A 17,087-nucleotide genomic window follows, 5' to 3' on the forward strand; every position below is an offset into this window, starting at 1 on the left:
CCATAAAACCCTTAAGGATCCACGGCCTTATGGTTCTTTAAACTGATGATCTTAAACATGTGAGCTCATCAGAACTGAAAATGAAGACAACCAGTTGGCTCAATTCTACCGAGTGCAGCTACATTTCAAGCTTAAATACATTTCTCCTGTAACTGTGTTTTCTTGGCCTCCATCAATGAAATACTGCACAGTTTATATTTAATAAATATGCAAACATTTTAAAAAGAAAACATGTTTAAGATAGTGTAAGTACTGTTGAATATGTTAATGGCAGGTTTGATGAAATTACAAACGTGGTCAGTCTGATGTATGATCTGATGCAAACTGCAGTTCTGTTAAATACTGTGTTGACATGTTGATGCGTCACAAAGATCAGGTCTGCTCCAAATGAAACTCTGCTGCAGTTACCAGTGTTTCCAGTTTAAACTTCCATGGAGACTGTGTGCTTGGCTGAAAACAGCAGCATCATTGAAACACGTCTGATTGTCATGAATATGATGTGAGAGCGAGCAGAGAGCTGATGCTGACTTCAGTAAAGAGCTCAGCTGTGACTGACTGTGTGGATTATATATGTTATACCTGGAAGTGTCTCTGCATGTCTGTGACTCTGGATTAATGTGATCCGTGAACAACTTTGTGACGTCTGCATGTTAGTGATGGTCTCACAGTAAAGTCTAGAGTATTACATGAAACATAACCTTATTGACGCCACTGATTTGTGTGTTGTTTCCCAGAACACGCGACTCTTAGCAAGACATTCTTGGAGATACACGTTTACCTCGTAAAGTCTGGTTAGCGTTGCTGAAAGGTTTTAATTCAACCCAAACGATGATGCTGAAATAAAAGTCCGAGACAAAACTGTTTGGTTCCAGTGTGTCCAAACTCTGATCTTGTGTTTCCTATATTAGAGCTGGAAAGCTGCTGAACACGTTTCCATGTTAGTTCCTGCAGCAGCCACTGAAACAGCATTTCTACAGTCCAGCACTGATTCAGCTCATAACAAGGTTCAGGTTGGTTCCTGCTGTAGACTCTAATAAAAAATGACTATCTATTACAAACCAGACAATTTTTCTTGGATTGACGTTTTGTAAATGTCCACAGCAGTAGGTGGAGGAGGAGGTGGGGCCCTCAGGCAGCAGACTCTCTTTGTAGAACCAGGAAACCAATCAGAAGGAACTCGGGTTAAAGAGAGCCAGGAGGATTCAAATGCAATGATATCCTGCTCAGCTACAGCTGAGAAGTTTCCTTATGAGGAAGTAGGAGAGCCGCTGACCTTGGCTATTAGCTCCTTTTCTCAAACCTCAGCTGTTGCATTCTCCACAACTGTTACTCCACCACGTCCACGTTGGTCAACGATGCATGAAGGGACTCATGCTGTTTAGAGAGGGAGAGAGTAATCTCTGGTTATTTTATTGCTATGGTGTTTTATTTTAAATGTTACTTTTTGTAGAGCAGTGAGTTTCCCCATGTACCGTGAATGCACCGTAGTGCTGCTCATGGTTTCACTGCATCTGTCTGCATGGAGCAGGGTGAGTTTCTCTGTATATAGAGCCTGTGTTTCTTTAGCTCCATGAAACGAGGCACTGATTTTGTTTTGTAGATGCACAAAGCTGTTGTCAAAGTTTCTGTCCAGTAACGTGTTGAACCACAGAGTTTATTCTGTGAAGAAGATCCTGGTGAATCTCGTTTATTTGCAAATTGAATTGTGGTTCACAGTCCGGTGTCTGACTTCTAAAACCAGTCAGGATACGACGTTTTGTTGGAAATGTGATTGTAGAAGCTGCTAATGATTTCTTAGCTGTGTTAGCCTGTGAATGGATGCTAGCGTATCCACATGTGCTCCCTGGGCTAACTTGTGTTGTTAGTTTCAGCTAACACACCATGTGAGACACTTTCCATGGTTCCTTTGCACTCAAATGTATTTTGTTATGGCCAATAAGAACTGCACAGATGTAAGATATGTGGAGACAAAGACCACAGCAAAATTAGACTTTTATTGCATTTTGTACAGATGTGATACAGGAACCATCAGTTGATTGAAATATGTGCTTAATTACAAGTGAAGTCACCGGTTTCCTTGGAGGCTGTAGATGCAACGATTCACCTCTAAAAGGATTCAGTTTTTCTAACACCGAGATCTCAGGATGTTGCTACTTTATTTGATCTATTTATTTATTTATAGCACTTAACAAAACTGATGTACTCAGCTGAGACGGACACAGGGTTCATACGGGTGCTTGAAATCCGTGAAAATCCTTGAATGTTGTCTTTTCAAGGTTTGAAAAGTGCTTGAATTTCAGATGTGGTGCTTAAAAGTGTAACTGTATTTCATTCACCACAAATAACTATCTGGTTGAATACTTTTCTTGTCAGATATAAAAATAAAATGAGTCGCAAAATGTAAAAGCAAAATTTCCCCGCCTGGCTGCCTTGCGTCTGTTTCACCGTGTGACCCCGCCCCTCCGTCGGACAGTCGGGGATGAGTGCGCTAACATACCTGTAGGTCGCTGTTTTAATGAGTGTTTGATGGAACAAATGGCGGAGTTTGCGCTCTCCAGTCATGATAGGTGAGTGCTAGTAAATAATTTTCCAGTATGTGTATGTTACACACGCTATTTTTAAAAAATTATGATTATTATGTTGCTATCAAACTCGCTGGAGCAATGATCGAAATGCACTGAGTGTGATGCAGTATGGCAGCGCTGTTATGGAATATGCTGTGAACATAGCTAACATCACTTAGCAGTGATATGAGTTAATTTACTCAAGTGAAAGCTTTAAACATTAGCCCGATACATAACTATCAGTGTGTGAATGTGTGTGTGAATAGGTGGATGATTGTGTAGAGTGTAAAGCGCTATACAAATACAGACCATTTACCATAACTAGCTAACTTAGGCTTTCTGATTAACCCTCTGGGGTCGACGGACCCAGAGTCTCCATTTCAACTTGGGTCGAACGTGCGGACTTCAAACTATGTACCAGCTTTTAAATCGTGTTGATAGGCCTCGTAAAACTGATGTTTTTTCTGAATAAAACTGGCGTTTCCTCCGGGAAGAAACGGTAAAAACGGCGTTTTCTAAGGAGAGCGCTAGCAAACACGCTTTGATTGTGAGTGAAAAAAGAAAAAAACACTCCTTCCCTATTGGTGGAAAAATGGACCAATCAAAAAATGATATGGCAGCATGTGGCATGTGGTTGTTTGGGAAGAGACAGAGAGAGAGAGAGAGAGAGAGAGAGAGAGATTTGATAGGTGAGAGGTTTGTGACGTTTACCGTGTTTGGAGTCTCAGGTTAGTGTGTTGTCTTGTGTAGTTAGTGTGTAGTTGTTGTTTTGTGTGTCAGTTCTACTAGTGAACGCCACAGTTGCTGCCTTAAAGCCACCAAAGGCAGGTTGCAGTGTAAGCGCTGACACAGCTGCTGTCAGACCTGCAGGTTTATCCCTGTGCTGTTCTCCTCTGTGTCACAGTGACACAAACTATTTTTTGGAGTTGCATAAATCATTCGTGTGTCTTCTTCTTTGATGCAGAACAGCTGATTGTTCTGTACATAGTTTGAAATGGTTATATGAAAAACGTCTGAGCCTCGGCTGCATTTTTAGCTCAACAGTACCAAATAACTTTGTTGTTTGCAAAACTTGTGCATATTTTTTAAAAATGCACAATTTCTATTTGCATTTCAAGTTACGAAAATGATTTGTTAAACATGCTTCTGGTTTTTACAGTCAAAAATATCACTTTCTACTCATGTTTTAAGCACAATATTTACATATTTACAGTTTGTCAAAATGAGAAAATAACAGTTTTAAAGGTGAAATCTAGAGAACAAATCAAAAGTAGTCAGAAACGGCCAATTACAGCCTGGACCCCAGAGGGTTAGAGGCTAAAAGCAAAGGTGTCACCAAGTACTGTTTATATTCGTGTGTACAGCTGCAGCTTCTTTGAGTATTAACTTGGTGGCTTTGGGTGAAATAACGGTAATGTGACCGATCCATATGGTCACAAAGAATAGCCTCTTGTTTCTGTGCTACCAAAGTTTCATTCAAACTGTTTATCATCAGCACCGACACATCAAACTACTTAAAGATTATAAATGTCTTCAAGCTCACACTGAGGCCTGTGGGGCACAATCAGCCACTGCGACAGTACACACATTTATGTGTGTTTGTATATGAATATTTCATACTTACAGGCTGCCTGTTTATTTAAGGGAGATGAACAAAAAAGCTTGAAAAAGGACCTTGAAAGTGCTTAAAAAGTATTTGAATTTCACCCTGAAAAAGGTGTATGAACCCTGTGGACAGCGTGCCTGACACGTATCACTCACACGTTTTATTTTAGTAGGAAAAGTCAGACTTTGAGCTGTGACATTCAATCGTTGCTTTTTCTCGGTGAGAATAGTATTTTACATGATTATAATAGAAAACTAAAATCTTTGTAGATGTTGACAAACATTAAAAACTGAACAGCTGTAAGCAAACAAACACCAGCTAACACGTAGATACTAAACCTTTTTATCTCACTGCAGTGAAAATGAACTGCAACATTAATTTGATGACATTAAACTCAATTGATTTTTTCATTTTCTATACTTTAGGTGAGCAACACACGAGTTATTGTGACATTAAAATACAAACGAGTCATTTGGGGATTTTGTTTCCACCTCTCATGATCTTATCTTAGGTTTGACTGGTCTTTATAAACAGCTCCACTCTGCCTGATCTGAACTGTAAGAGTTGATAAAATCATTTTGTATGTTCCTATTTAATGTCAGCATGAACACAAGTTTATGTGTCTGCATGTTTATTCCTGGAGGTGAGCCTGTATATGACAGCACTGTTTAATATTATATCTGCTTTAATACAGATGCTTAAAAAGGTTAAAGTCCTGACTTTGAGTCTCCACTGTGAGAAGCTCAGCAGCTCTGAGAACTCTCTAAAGTCTTCTTCATCCTGATCACCATCTTCACTCTGTTGGAGCGTCCATGAGTGTCACTGAGTGTTCTCAGTAAAGTTTGTTTGAAGGAAAAACACCATCAGTCTGTTAAGTCGTGTGGAAATGCGGAGAGTCTGTGAGCTGCATTCACAAACAGGTTGGATCACTCTGAATGACAACGATTAGAGGAGGGTCTTCCATCAGTACCAAGCTCTGCTGATTTTCATTAATAAAACTTAAACCTGCTCAGTGAAAAACAGAGTGAAATCAGACAAGACTGAGTCCACTTTTAACTTTGTTTCGTCAGATTTAACAGGAACTCATCTGAAGATCAGCCTCCTCCCTGTACGGGGAAAATTCCTATCAAGTCTCCACCTGTCCTGCTTCAGGTGAAGCCCCGCCTCCTTCCAGGAATCACCTGTGTGTCTGTGTTTAGTGTGCAGCTGTGCAGCTTGTTGTTGGTGTGTGAAGAAGCTGTAAGTTTGCTCTGTTTCCTCCTTTAACAGTTTGTCTTTAGGAACTTTATGAGCAGATCAGGAAGTGAGACGTTTGTATTTACATAAAATAAAACCAATGAGATGATTTGATGATTGGCTGAATCCACTCTGGTTATCAGTCAGTAACTCTGCACTCAAACATTTGTCTTTGATAAACAGTTTAAAACGATCTGAATGAAACTTTGGATCCAACATCACTGGTGGAACAATGATCGTCCCTTTAACTGGAAACAGATGAAACCAGTTTGTTCTTCAGAAGCCGACATTCAGGTTTTACTGAGTGACGTCAAAACAACATGAAGCTGCTCCAGCTCAGTTCAGGGTCACTGCAAACAGAGATAATCAGAAGTAAATACAGACTCTCTCACACACCATCAATATTTAAGGATGTTTTCACTGCGGTTTAAATCCTACATATACTTGATGTTGATGCAGGAGTAAAGCCTCTCAGAATCAAACACATTTAAGCCTCTGTGACTCAGGACTGTGTGAAGTGCACAATCGAACACTTTTTAATCTGTTTCAAGTTAAACACAATGAAGTGTTCAAAGGAAAAACATGTTACTATGTGAATCCTGCTTGATGGACCAGAGCAGAGCCTCCCTCTGTGCTCTGTTCATCACTCTGTCAGTCTGAGTTATTCATGAAGCACAAGCAGCTGATGATAAGCTGGTTAATGTTGGCACACACACACACTGTGACACTGTCAGACATGAGGAAGTGTGCAGGTAAACTCTGCTCAGAAATGACAATGAGGAGGTACACAGACTGATGGAGCTCATAGAGTGAGACGTTTATTTTACATGAAGTAAACCTGATGTATGACCTGATCTGTGGATCAAACTGATGTGTTTAATAACCTGTTGTTTAGGGCTGGGCGATATGGCCTCAAATCCATATCACGATATATTCTTCTGTATAACATATTTTCCACACTTAAAATCCTTTAATTTCCTCAAAAATCGAGAGTGTGCCTTATGTATGAATTCTGGTTGTGCTTACTGACCTCGAACCGATTTTGGCTGCAGAAATCTGTTAAAAATGTTTTAGTACAACTTTGGTAAGCAGCACTGCTTGATGGATCGTCAGAGCATTACGGCTGCTGTAGGGAGGAGCTTCACGGAGTAATCTGGGTCCTAAACTCCGACAGCTTCAGGTCCCAAAGTCAAACGAACACTAAGAGTTAAAAATGGTCTAAATTCTTTCATCTTTAATAAAATCATCAGCGTTGCTGCTTTACCAGGTGTAACAATTAAGTTTAACATCCATGAAAACAGAATTTATTAAATTTTACGGAGTTAGAAGTTAACAGGAAGTTAGCTTGCTAGTTTCCACCTAAACATTTCATACCATGTTCTGACAGAGATTTTTGAAACAAATTCAAACAGCTCTGCTATCACTTCCAACATAAATGAAGACAGAAAACTAAACAGCAGTGGCGTTTGCAGGGTTACTGAAGTTGGACTACCTGGTATATAATGTTGTGCTACATGACTGCTAGCGACACAGCTATGTTAGCATAACATTAGCACAGTGAAGCTGGAGGATGAACGCCAACTTTTTTTCCACTCGATAAAAGTTAACGTGAGTTATTAATATACTGCAACAACATGGGAACAGAGCAGCTGTGAGAGAATTCAACATTAATGAATCAATGTTACAGAGGTGGAGGAAGCGCAGTTTTTGGCTTTCCCCATATTTCAAAAGTGCTTCATCTCTTTGCTGTGACTGTCGCCCGCCATAATTTGCAGATGATAATGGTTGTAGCCGCTGCGATGCTTTCGACCAAAACAGGCACAGCTTGATGACATCATCAACATGCGCTTTTGCAGTAGAGCAGTATAGTCAAAATCTCTATCGTTGGCCAAATTTATATCATTTCTATCGTATATCGTTTCTATCACCCACCCCTACTGTTGTTACTGTTGATGCGTCACAGAGATCAGCTGTGCTACAAACTGGAACTCTGCTGAACTGGATTTACTCGTTTGGTGAACTTCCAAGAACCAATGCTTCCTTGGCTGAAAGCAGTGAACGTAATTTAAAAAAAAACAGCTTTACTTGCACATAAATCTGTCAGTAAAGTCTGGATAATAAATTCTGGTGGTGTTATAGGTTCTCTTGGTCAGCTTGGTGTTGGTTTGGCTCCTGCACAAAACAGTTTGCTCTCATATTTGACACTGACAGGAACAAAGAGTAAAAAACTAAAAAGGAGAGACGAGTTAAAGCAGAAGATAATTTGTGTGTCAGAACATGTGATCCTCACCAAGACAGGCAGAGAAAAAGCTCTGATTATTGTTGCTGAACTGCAGTGTTGGGAAGGTTACTTTTAAAATGTATTCCATTACAGAATACAGAATACATGCCCCAAAATGTATTCTGTAACGTATTCCGTTACGTTACTCAATGACAGTAACGTATTCTGAACACTTTGGATTACTTAATATATTATCATGCTTTTTACAACAACGTGAATGTACTATTGCTGTGTGATTTATTACTATTACTGAAGGTCCGCGACTCCGAACTGTAGTAAAGGCACCTCTGACTAATACGGCGGGGTCCCTGTCGGCTCATAGCCGAAAAATAGCTTTACTTTGTTGTGTGGGTCAACTTTTCTTGCGAGAGACAGAGAGAGGCGTTGAAAGGCTGCTCCAACGGAACTTATTGTTTTCGGAGGAAAACACAAACACGGTGTACAGTCGAGTCTTAATAGCTTACTTACAACTGGGCTCGTCAGGCACTCTTCTTGCAGTGGTTATTATTATATTTACATGCTTCCAGCTCCCGTTTTTTCTCGATGACAACTCGTACCTTTCCACTCCCCTTTTTCTCCCTCCTCGCGCTCACAGACACATAACGTGTATGGCAGTCCATTCTCCCTGCAGCACGGACTACACTGCCCATGATGCTACATTCTTTAGAGCTATGCTTGTAGCATTCTGCCTGTTAGCTTAGCACAACAACAACAACGAAAAGGCGCTCTCTCACCCAGGAAACACACAGTCGCAGAAAGAGAGAGAGAGAGAGAGAGAGAGCGTCGCCCTGTAACCATGGCAACCGTAACGCTGCCGCCTGGAACATCAGAACGTAGCTGTCAAACAAAACCCAAACAGTCCTGACCCGCGACAAAATGAAACAGGAAAGTACCGCAGTGTAATCCATTTATTTCACCAAAGTAACTGTATTCTGAATACCACCTTTTTAAACGGTAACTGTAACGGAATACGTAACGGTGGTACATGTATTCTGTTACTCCCCAACACTGCTGAACTGTGATGGTGAACAGTCTCCTCTGTTGATCCCAGTGTGACTGAAGTCCGTGTGATGAGTGAGGACTGAGCCTGTGTTGGTCGATCGTCTCTAAACAGGATGTGAAGCATCAGTTCAGTCGTATTAAAGCCCTGAATAAACAGTCCTTCTGGATCCACTGTCTGTGTTTGGCTCCTCATCTTCAAAGACTCAACACAAGATGTTGGTCACATCAACATAAAACACAGGATTTGCTGCAGATGTTGAAGTGTGTTCTCCATATGAGAGAAGCTGCTGATCGTGTTTGTATGTTAGCACCTGTAGGATCGATGAACAGCTCTGACTCAGTTCACTAACCAGGCTCAGGGGAATAACTGGGATATTTCCCCAACAGAGACGTCCTGCTGGGATCGTTTTCCTGCTCTACACTCTGGTGTTTCTGCTCAAAAAAACAACAAAATGAATTTCCATGAGCCTACAGATCGTGGACTTCTTTGAGAAACTTAAAGAAGACGCTTTTCTTTCCTTAGATTGAACTTGAACCAAAGATTTGAGGAGCAGAAAAGTTTTTAAAGAGAAATTAAACATATTAATAAATATTCTGATTATTTTACGTTATTTAGGTGTTTAGGTTATTTTTCTGTTTTCTGTCACACGTCTGCTCTCGAGTCGTTATCAACAGTATATCAATGCATTCCTGTGGGTGGAGACAGAAACACACACCCAAAAAGAGCTCAGAGCAAGAATAAAAGAGGAGGAGACAGGATCAGAGTGGGACAGTGGAGCTTGTTGTTGGTGTCTCTGTGTGAAGAAACTGTAAGTTTGCTTTGTTTCCTCCTTTAACAGTTTGTTTGTTTCTGTGATGTTTGGACCTGATGTTCTCCATCACACCGACACTCTCTCTCCCCTCTGTTCCATATGTAACAGAAGGGAGAGAGTCTCTCACTCAGAGAACCAAGGTTACAATGTAACCACACGTTCAGCTCTTGTGTTTGAATCCTCATGATTATAGATTATTGATTGGCTGGAATCAAACAGTTTGAAGAACATTTATTCGTGTGGCAGTTTCAGCTGCTGCTCACAAATCTGATAACAGGAACAAGTTAGTTCCACGAGGAAGACGTTCGTCTGGGCGCGTTGGCCTCGTCGGTCATGTGACCGTGTTACTGTTCGGGCTCAAACTGATACGAGTGGTTTAGCAGGTGTGACAGGACGATGCTGCACAGCCTCATTGTTCAGGTGTGAGTCAGACTCTGAGTCTTTATACAGTCCTGTTTAACAACATGTTGTTCCTGTTGATGTGTCACAGAGATCAGCTGTGCTAAACTCTGCTGCGTGCAGCTACTAGTTTCTCTAGTTTGGTGATGGAAACGTCGATGAGACTGTTTCCATCACCAAACATCACGAGGAACACCTCTGAGTCTGATTCTGACTCTGTGCATAAAACCACAAATATCCCTTCATGTCTCTTCATCTGATTCTGTAATGTGAGAAACTTTGATGTCTGAATTTTGTTCTATCATTAAAGTCCAGACTCGTAATTCTTAGAGGTTGGACTCAGCAGACACTTCATAACACAACATCATCACAGTCCTTCACTTATGATTTCATATGATTGCAGTTTTGAGTGTTACAGTGATGTGTTTTCATGTTGTTGCAGGTCTCTGAGTGTGAAACCTGTCAGTTAAAACGAAGATCTTTCACTTCATTTCCCTCAGTGCGTTTCAAGACGCTAGTGTCATGGTTGCTAGGCAACCTGACACTTTCTGATTTACATGCGCTCACTTCCTGTGTTGTGACATGTTAATTATCCTGAGTGCGCACTGGGCAGGGAGACTCCGCCTCCATTAAAACAAACTAGATGTGGAAGTAGTGACGTTTTAGTTTAGTGCAGACGTGAGAGATGAGTGTCGTTACATTACTGTTCATTTTCTGTTACAGCGTTTATTGTCCACACGTGTGATCAGACAGGATTATTTCAACGATCTCATGTTTATTTTATCCTCCTGTAACTTTATGAAGAGCTAAACTGTCAGCACTGGTTAGTCCTTATAAGAACTGTTTGTGAGCTAAGAATCAACAATGACAAAGACTGAGTGTCATGCAGTGAGTCCTCAGAATTAGGCTGATTTTTAAATTATGCAGGACTCTGTGTCAATCAAAGCTAGAAGCTGGTGTAGCGTTGAGCTTTATTGTTAATTTATTTAAACATATATATCTATATATATATTAGGGGTGCAACGATATTCGTATCGATATTGAACCGTTCGATACAGTGCTTTCGGTTCGGTACGCATATGTATTGAACAATACAAAATTTGTAATTTATTTTATCAACTTTCCTTCTGACGATGCTGTCTGTGTTGAGCGCTCAGTGAATCTGTGTTCGACTACTCCGCCTAGGCTGCACTGTCCAGCGCAGATCCACTGAGCGCTCAACACAGACAGCATCATCAGAAGGCAGAGCGCAGGGCAAGCTAGCGAGACAGAAGTTAAGCTCTCCTTGCAAATTGAACCTCCCCCACCCTCATTCAGATCTGGCGTTTGGAATTATTTTAGTTTTCATGTGACGTATGACCCTGAAGGTAAGCGAGTCATGGACTAAAGTAAAACAGTATGTTGGATGTGCCATGCAATGCTCAATTACATGGGTCGGAACTAGTGTGTTAGCGCAGTTAGCTCGTTAACGTGTTGGTCGTCTAGCCCCATGCACGGGGCGATCGGCGGTAGCTCGTTAACGGAGATTTGCCATGTTGTGGCGTTAAGGTTATTTCAACGAGATTAACCTGAAAGCACTAGTGGGAACACAACGAATATGACTGCACATTTACGCCGACATCATCCTAGTGCAAAGACAAAGATGAGTGATTCCTCAATCAGATACAGGGCTCGCAATATCGCTAGCCCGACGTCCCGGGGCTAGCGATTTTTTCAGTCGGGCTACCAAAATCTATCTCTGCCCTGCCCGTCAGGCTATTGTAGGAAGGAAAAATATATGTCAATGCTTTTGCATTCTTTCAGAAATGTAGCTGGGTAATTATGTCATTGGTGAGCCACTGTCAATATGTGACATATTGAAGTCGCGTTTGAATTTGCGCTTGTTTTTTTGCTTTCACTTTGCAATCGTGGGAACTGTGTATAAAGAGTGACAGCACTGATCTGTGAGTGATGATAATTTGTGCACCAATTCCTCTGACATCGTCTTATTAATCGTTAGCTTACTATGCAAACATGACAAGTGAAATCTCCCGCAGCTTAAACATGTGAGAGGTTGATCGCGCAGAGAATCGCTGAGCTTATGTGAGTGCGTGTGTAAAAGCAGCAGGATATATATTTCAGTTCTGCTGAGCCAAATAAGACAGGTCAGGGTGAAGAAGTGACAGCCAAAGAAAAGCTTACCACAAAACGGAGAAGTTATGACAAATCAGACTATAAGGCAAAAAGAAAGTGCAGCTTTATGGTTTCATGGACAAAAGAATTTCTGTGGCTGCAAACCAAAGACAAGAACTAACAGACTTAAAAACTCCTTTGTCCCACACGCCATCAGACTGTTTAACTCCTCTCTGGAGGGGAGAGGGAGGGGAGACAGGAGGACAAAGGAGGGAACAACTAAGCTGTAGTGCCTCTTCACCTCACTGTACAATACCTTGTGCAATACTTTTGTAAATAGTCAACGGTGCAATAGACTCAATACTTGAAATGTGCAATTCACTTGTATTTTTATTTTTATTCCTATTTATTCTATTTATCCCCTTCGTATATTTTATTTATATTGTCTCTGTATTTATATATATGTGTGTGTGTATAACTCTGTAACTTCTGTCGGTGCTGTGCTTTTTTGGAAATCGAATTTCCCAGAGGAACCCACCCGAGGGATTAATAAAGTTCTATCTTATCTTATCTTATCTTATCTTATGTGTGTATATATGTGTATATATGTATATGTATATATATATGTATGTGTGTGTGTGTGTGTGTGTGTGTGTGTGTATGTATGTATGTGTGTGAATGATGCCCTACCCATGATCAGCCGAGAGGATGAGACAACGAACATCCACGAATACATCACGAAGATGGCCCCAACTGACCGAGTGCTCAGTGAATACCTCAGGTAGCAGAAACCCAAGAAAGAGGAGGGAGACGAGGAACCATCGTGGAAGGACAGGCCCCTGCACGGTATGTACCACCGGCAGATAGAGGAGGTGGCTGATACCCAGAAATCCTACCAGTGGCTGGACAAAGCTGGACTGAAAGACAGCACAGAGGCACTAATCATGGCAGCACAAGAACAAGCTCTGAGTACAAGATCCATAGAGGCTGGGGTCTATCACACCAGGCAAGACCCCAGGTGCAGGCTGTGTAAAGATGCCCCAGAGACAATCCAGCACATAACGGCAGCGTGCAAGATGCTAGCAGGCAAGGCATACATGGAACGCCTTAACCAAGTGGCCGGCATAGTGTACAGGAACATCTGTGCCGAGTATAACCTGGAAGTCCCGAGGTCAAAATGGGAGATGCCCCCAAGGGTGGTGGAGAATGACCGAGCTAAGATCCTGTCGGACTTCCAGATACAGATGGACAAAATGGTGGTGGCTAACCAACCGGACATAGTGGTGATAGACAAACAGAAGAAGACGGCCATAGTGATCGATGTAGCGGTTCCGAATGACAGCAATATCAGGAAGAAGGAACACAAGAAGCTGGAGAAATACCAAGGGCTCAGAGAAGAGCTCGAGAGGATGTTGAGGGTGAAGGTAACGGTGGTCCCCGTGGTAATCGGAGCACTAGGTGCAGTGACTCCCAAGCTAGGTGAGTGGCTCCAGCAGATCCCGGGAATAACATCGGAGATCTCTGTCCAGAAGAGCGCAGTCCTGGGAACAGCTAAGATACTGCGCAGGACCCTCAAGCTCCCAGGCCTCTGGTAGAGGACCCGAGCTTGAAGAATAAACCGCCCGCAGGGGCGTGCTGGGTGGTTTTTGTTTTTTTTAGTTTTTTTTTTTTTTATGGGACCTGTCCCATCCAACTACCGACCAATAACCTGCCTCAGCACCACATGGAAGCTAAGGCTAAGATGAACAGGCACATGGGTCAATACATGACACAGAAAGGGATTGGCAAGAATACCAGAGGCGCAAAACACCAGCTACTGGTAGACCGAGCAGTCAGCCGAGACTGCAGTACCAGACTGACCAACCTGTGCACTTCCTGGATTGATTACAAGAAGGCCTATGACTCAATGCCCCACACCCGGATCCTGGAATGCCTAGACCTATACAAGATCAACAGGACCCTAAGAGCCTTCATCAGGAACTCAATGGGGATGTGGCGTACAACACTGGAGGCCAACCTCAAGCCCATAGCACAAGTTACCATCAAGTGCGGGATCTACCAAGAAGATGCTCTGTCCCCACTGCTGTTCTGCATAGGCCTGAACCCCCTCAGTGAGATCATTAACAAGACTGGCTACGGATACCGACTACGGAACGGAGCAGTTGTCAGCCACCTCCTGTACATGGATGACATCAAGCTGTATGCCAAGAGTGAACGAGACATCGATTCACTGATCCACACTACCAGGCTATACAGCAATGACATTGGAATGTCGTTCGGACTGGAGAAGTGTAGTCGGATGGTAACAAAGAGAGGGAAGGTAGTCAGAACTGAGGGGATTGAACTACCAGAAGGCAACATTGCAGACATAGAGGACAGTTACAAGTACCTGGGGATCCCGCAGGCAAATGGGAACCATGAGGAGGCTGCTAGGAAAGCTGCAACTACCAAGTACCTGCAGAGGGTCAGGCAAGTCCTGAGGAGTCAGCTGAACGGTAAGAACAAGATCCGGGCTGTCAACACCTACGCCCTGCCCATGATCAGGTACCCTGCTGGGGTAATAGGCTGGCCAAAGGAGGCTGGTTCCTTACCATGCATGGAGGTTTGAAGTCCAGCAACCTGAGGCTGTGCGCTAAGCGGAAGGAAGGAGGCCAGGGACTGGTGAGTGTCAGCACCACAGTCCAGGATGAGACAACGAACATCCAAGAATACATCACGAAGATGGCCCCAACTGACACCGTGCTCAGTGAGTACCTCAGGCAGCAGAAACCCAAGAAAGAGGAGGGAGACGTTCACTTTACTGTCAAATACACTTAATAACTTTAAACAGCTGCTGTTATGAAGTGAAAACAACAAAGATGTCAGGGCTGAGCCCCAGTGTTTCTACATCCTAGTAATACCTCAGACAGTCACAACTCATCAAAGCTTCTCGTTATCATTAGGACACATTTAGTTCAATATCATTTCACATTTCTGTGTCATCATCCATCAAATGTTGACACATAGTGAGTTTGTCATTCTCTCAGCTGACACTGAGATGAAGCAGAAAGAAGCAGCTGATATTTGGACAGCACGCATGATGGAAAGAGAGGGAGAGTGTAACCCGTGCTTATTTTATTGCCACTGATATTTTTATTTTATTATAAATGTTACTTTTTGTAGAGTGTTGAGTTTTCCCATGTTTCTGTCCTTAACTTGTTGAGCCCCAAAGTTCACGTATTCTGTGAAGAATTTCTTATTTAATTTTGTACAAATGGGATACAGAAACAATTTGTTAGTAGAAATATGTGTTTTATTTTACAAGTGAAGTGATTGCTCTGCACATTTATTTACAGGCTGAGCTTTATGTGCCACTATGAAATCTTATGTGAAATTTTATGTGAAATGCGCAAGTTATCTGATGCCACTGGAGATGTTTGCAAAGGACGCTCTCAATCTGAAGGCCACCTGTAACAACACAAGGACTGTAGACATGCAGGAGCTGCACAAGCCAATAAGCAGTCAGCAGAACTCCCATCCTGATGCAGTGCACATTATAGCTGGGGACTTCAACCATGCTGACCACATATTTGAACAGCATATTAAATGTGCAACAAGGGGGGAAAACACATTGGATAAAACCTACAGCAGACCAGCTGGCTGAGGTCTTCACTAGGATCTTCAACACTTCACTGTCCAAGTCCTGCATCCCTCCAGTCGGCCATAGTTGTCCCATTGCCAAAGCGCACCAACATTAGCAGCCTCAATGACTAGCGATCAGCTGCTCTAACCCCTGTTATAATGAAGTGCTTCGTGCGATGTCTCATCATGTCCTGCCTGCCACCCTCACTCGCTCCAGTTTGCATACAGAGCTAACAGATCAACTGAAGATTTTACAACGCTCCACAACACCATCTGTCACCTGGAACAACAGGGGTATTATGCCAGGCTGATCTTTGTTGACTTTAGCTGCATATGTGTATGGTTGTCCAGCTGCACCATGGCACACAAAAAGGCACTTCAGGGTTCAGTTGACCTGATTGGCTACCTCCCTGGACGTTTTGGGGGGTAACAGCAACATCAACAATGTCCACATGCACTCATTCTTTTGCTTATACCTTTCTTGGACTTAAAAAAATCCACTTTAAGTTACTGTGTTGTGTTTAGTTGTGCGTAGTGCCGACGTGGGACAGTTTCCAGTTTCGTTGTACTATTGAACTAGATATGACTGTGCAATAAAGAGTTATCGCTTATCTCTAGAGTATAAATTCTTTTTCTTATAGATTTCAGTAACTGTGAAGTTTTCAGTTAGATTTTTGTGTTTTATGTTTGCTTTTTTGAACTCTGGTCATCTGACAAAATAAACACAGTGACACTTATGACACTCATTACTGATTCAGTATCATTTGAGGTGCGATAGTTTTCCCATCACAGTAAAAAATAATTTCTTATAAATAATTGAGATGTAGAGATGTAATCTGCTAAAGAAGTAGATAGAACATGTGATGAGACTCACTGTCTGAGTCACGTTCTCATGATTTACAGATCAAAGATGGAGAAGCCCTCACCAGTGCAGCTCCTGGAAATGTTGCGAAATTTGGGAGAAGAGGAGCTGAAGGTTTTCCACTTTTACCTGCAGCATGAACCTGGAGGTGACTTCACCAAAATCTATAAGTGCCAGCTGGAGAACGCAGACAGACTGAAAACAGTAGATGTGATGGTGCAGGTGTATTCAGACCGTGTGATGGAGGTAGCCCAGTCGATTTTAGGGAGAATGAATAAAGGTCAGTCAGAGGAAAAAGAAACACGAAACACTCCGTGTGATATGCAGACACCACATTGTCACAATTTATTGTATGAAATGTATTAAACTGAGACTTTCTAAATTTTTCTTTTCTTTTCAATGTATGTTTGAGTACAAATATTATTAATACATTATTTTGAAACTATAGAGGTTTTCATTATCAAAGAGACCAACTGGTGATTCAAGCTGCACTTTCTTCCAACAGGAAGTCCCTCAGCTCAGGAGGCTTCATCGCGTTTGTCAGAAGGTACGAATTCATTTGTTTGTCTCTAAAAACATCAATAAGGCAGAA

General features: G+C 42.1%; 2 protein-coding genes across 2 annotated transcripts in view; both read left to right on the forward strand.

The window, feature by feature from the left end:
• The window catches only part of LOC309702197 (protein NLRC3-like), an 88,990-nt gene that overhangs the window by 11,763 nt on the left and 60,140 nt on the right, over positions 1–17,087 (forward strand). The window contains exons 3-4 of the mRNA XM_082526704.1: positions 909–1,010; positions 1,102–2,567. The gene's annotated coding sequence lies outside the window, so the exon portion shown is untranslated. The remainder of the gene's footprint in view (positions 1–908; positions 1,011–1,101; positions 2,568–17,087) is intronic.
• The window catches only part of LOC309702213 (protein NLRC3-like), a 31,135-nt gene continuing 19,231 nt past the window's right edge, over positions 5,184–17,087 (forward strand). Inside the window, exons 1-3 of the mRNA XM_082526732.1 lie at positions 5,184–5,322; positions 16,537–16,775; positions 17,001–17,042. Coding sequence (XP_082382858.1) covers positions 16,544–16,775; positions 17,001–17,042 — 274 coding nt within the window. The 5' untranslated portion in view covers positions 5,184–5,322; positions 16,537–16,543. The remainder of the gene's footprint in view (positions 5,323–16,536; positions 16,776–17,000; positions 17,043–17,087) is intronic.

This window comes from Aulonocara stuartgranti (assembly GCF_965226115.1).
Source record: "Aulonocara stuartgranti genome assembly, chromosome: 3".
Classification (NCBI taxonomy): Eukaryota; Metazoa; Chordata; class Actinopteri; order Cichliformes; family Cichlidae; genus Aulonocara; species Aulonocara stuartgranti.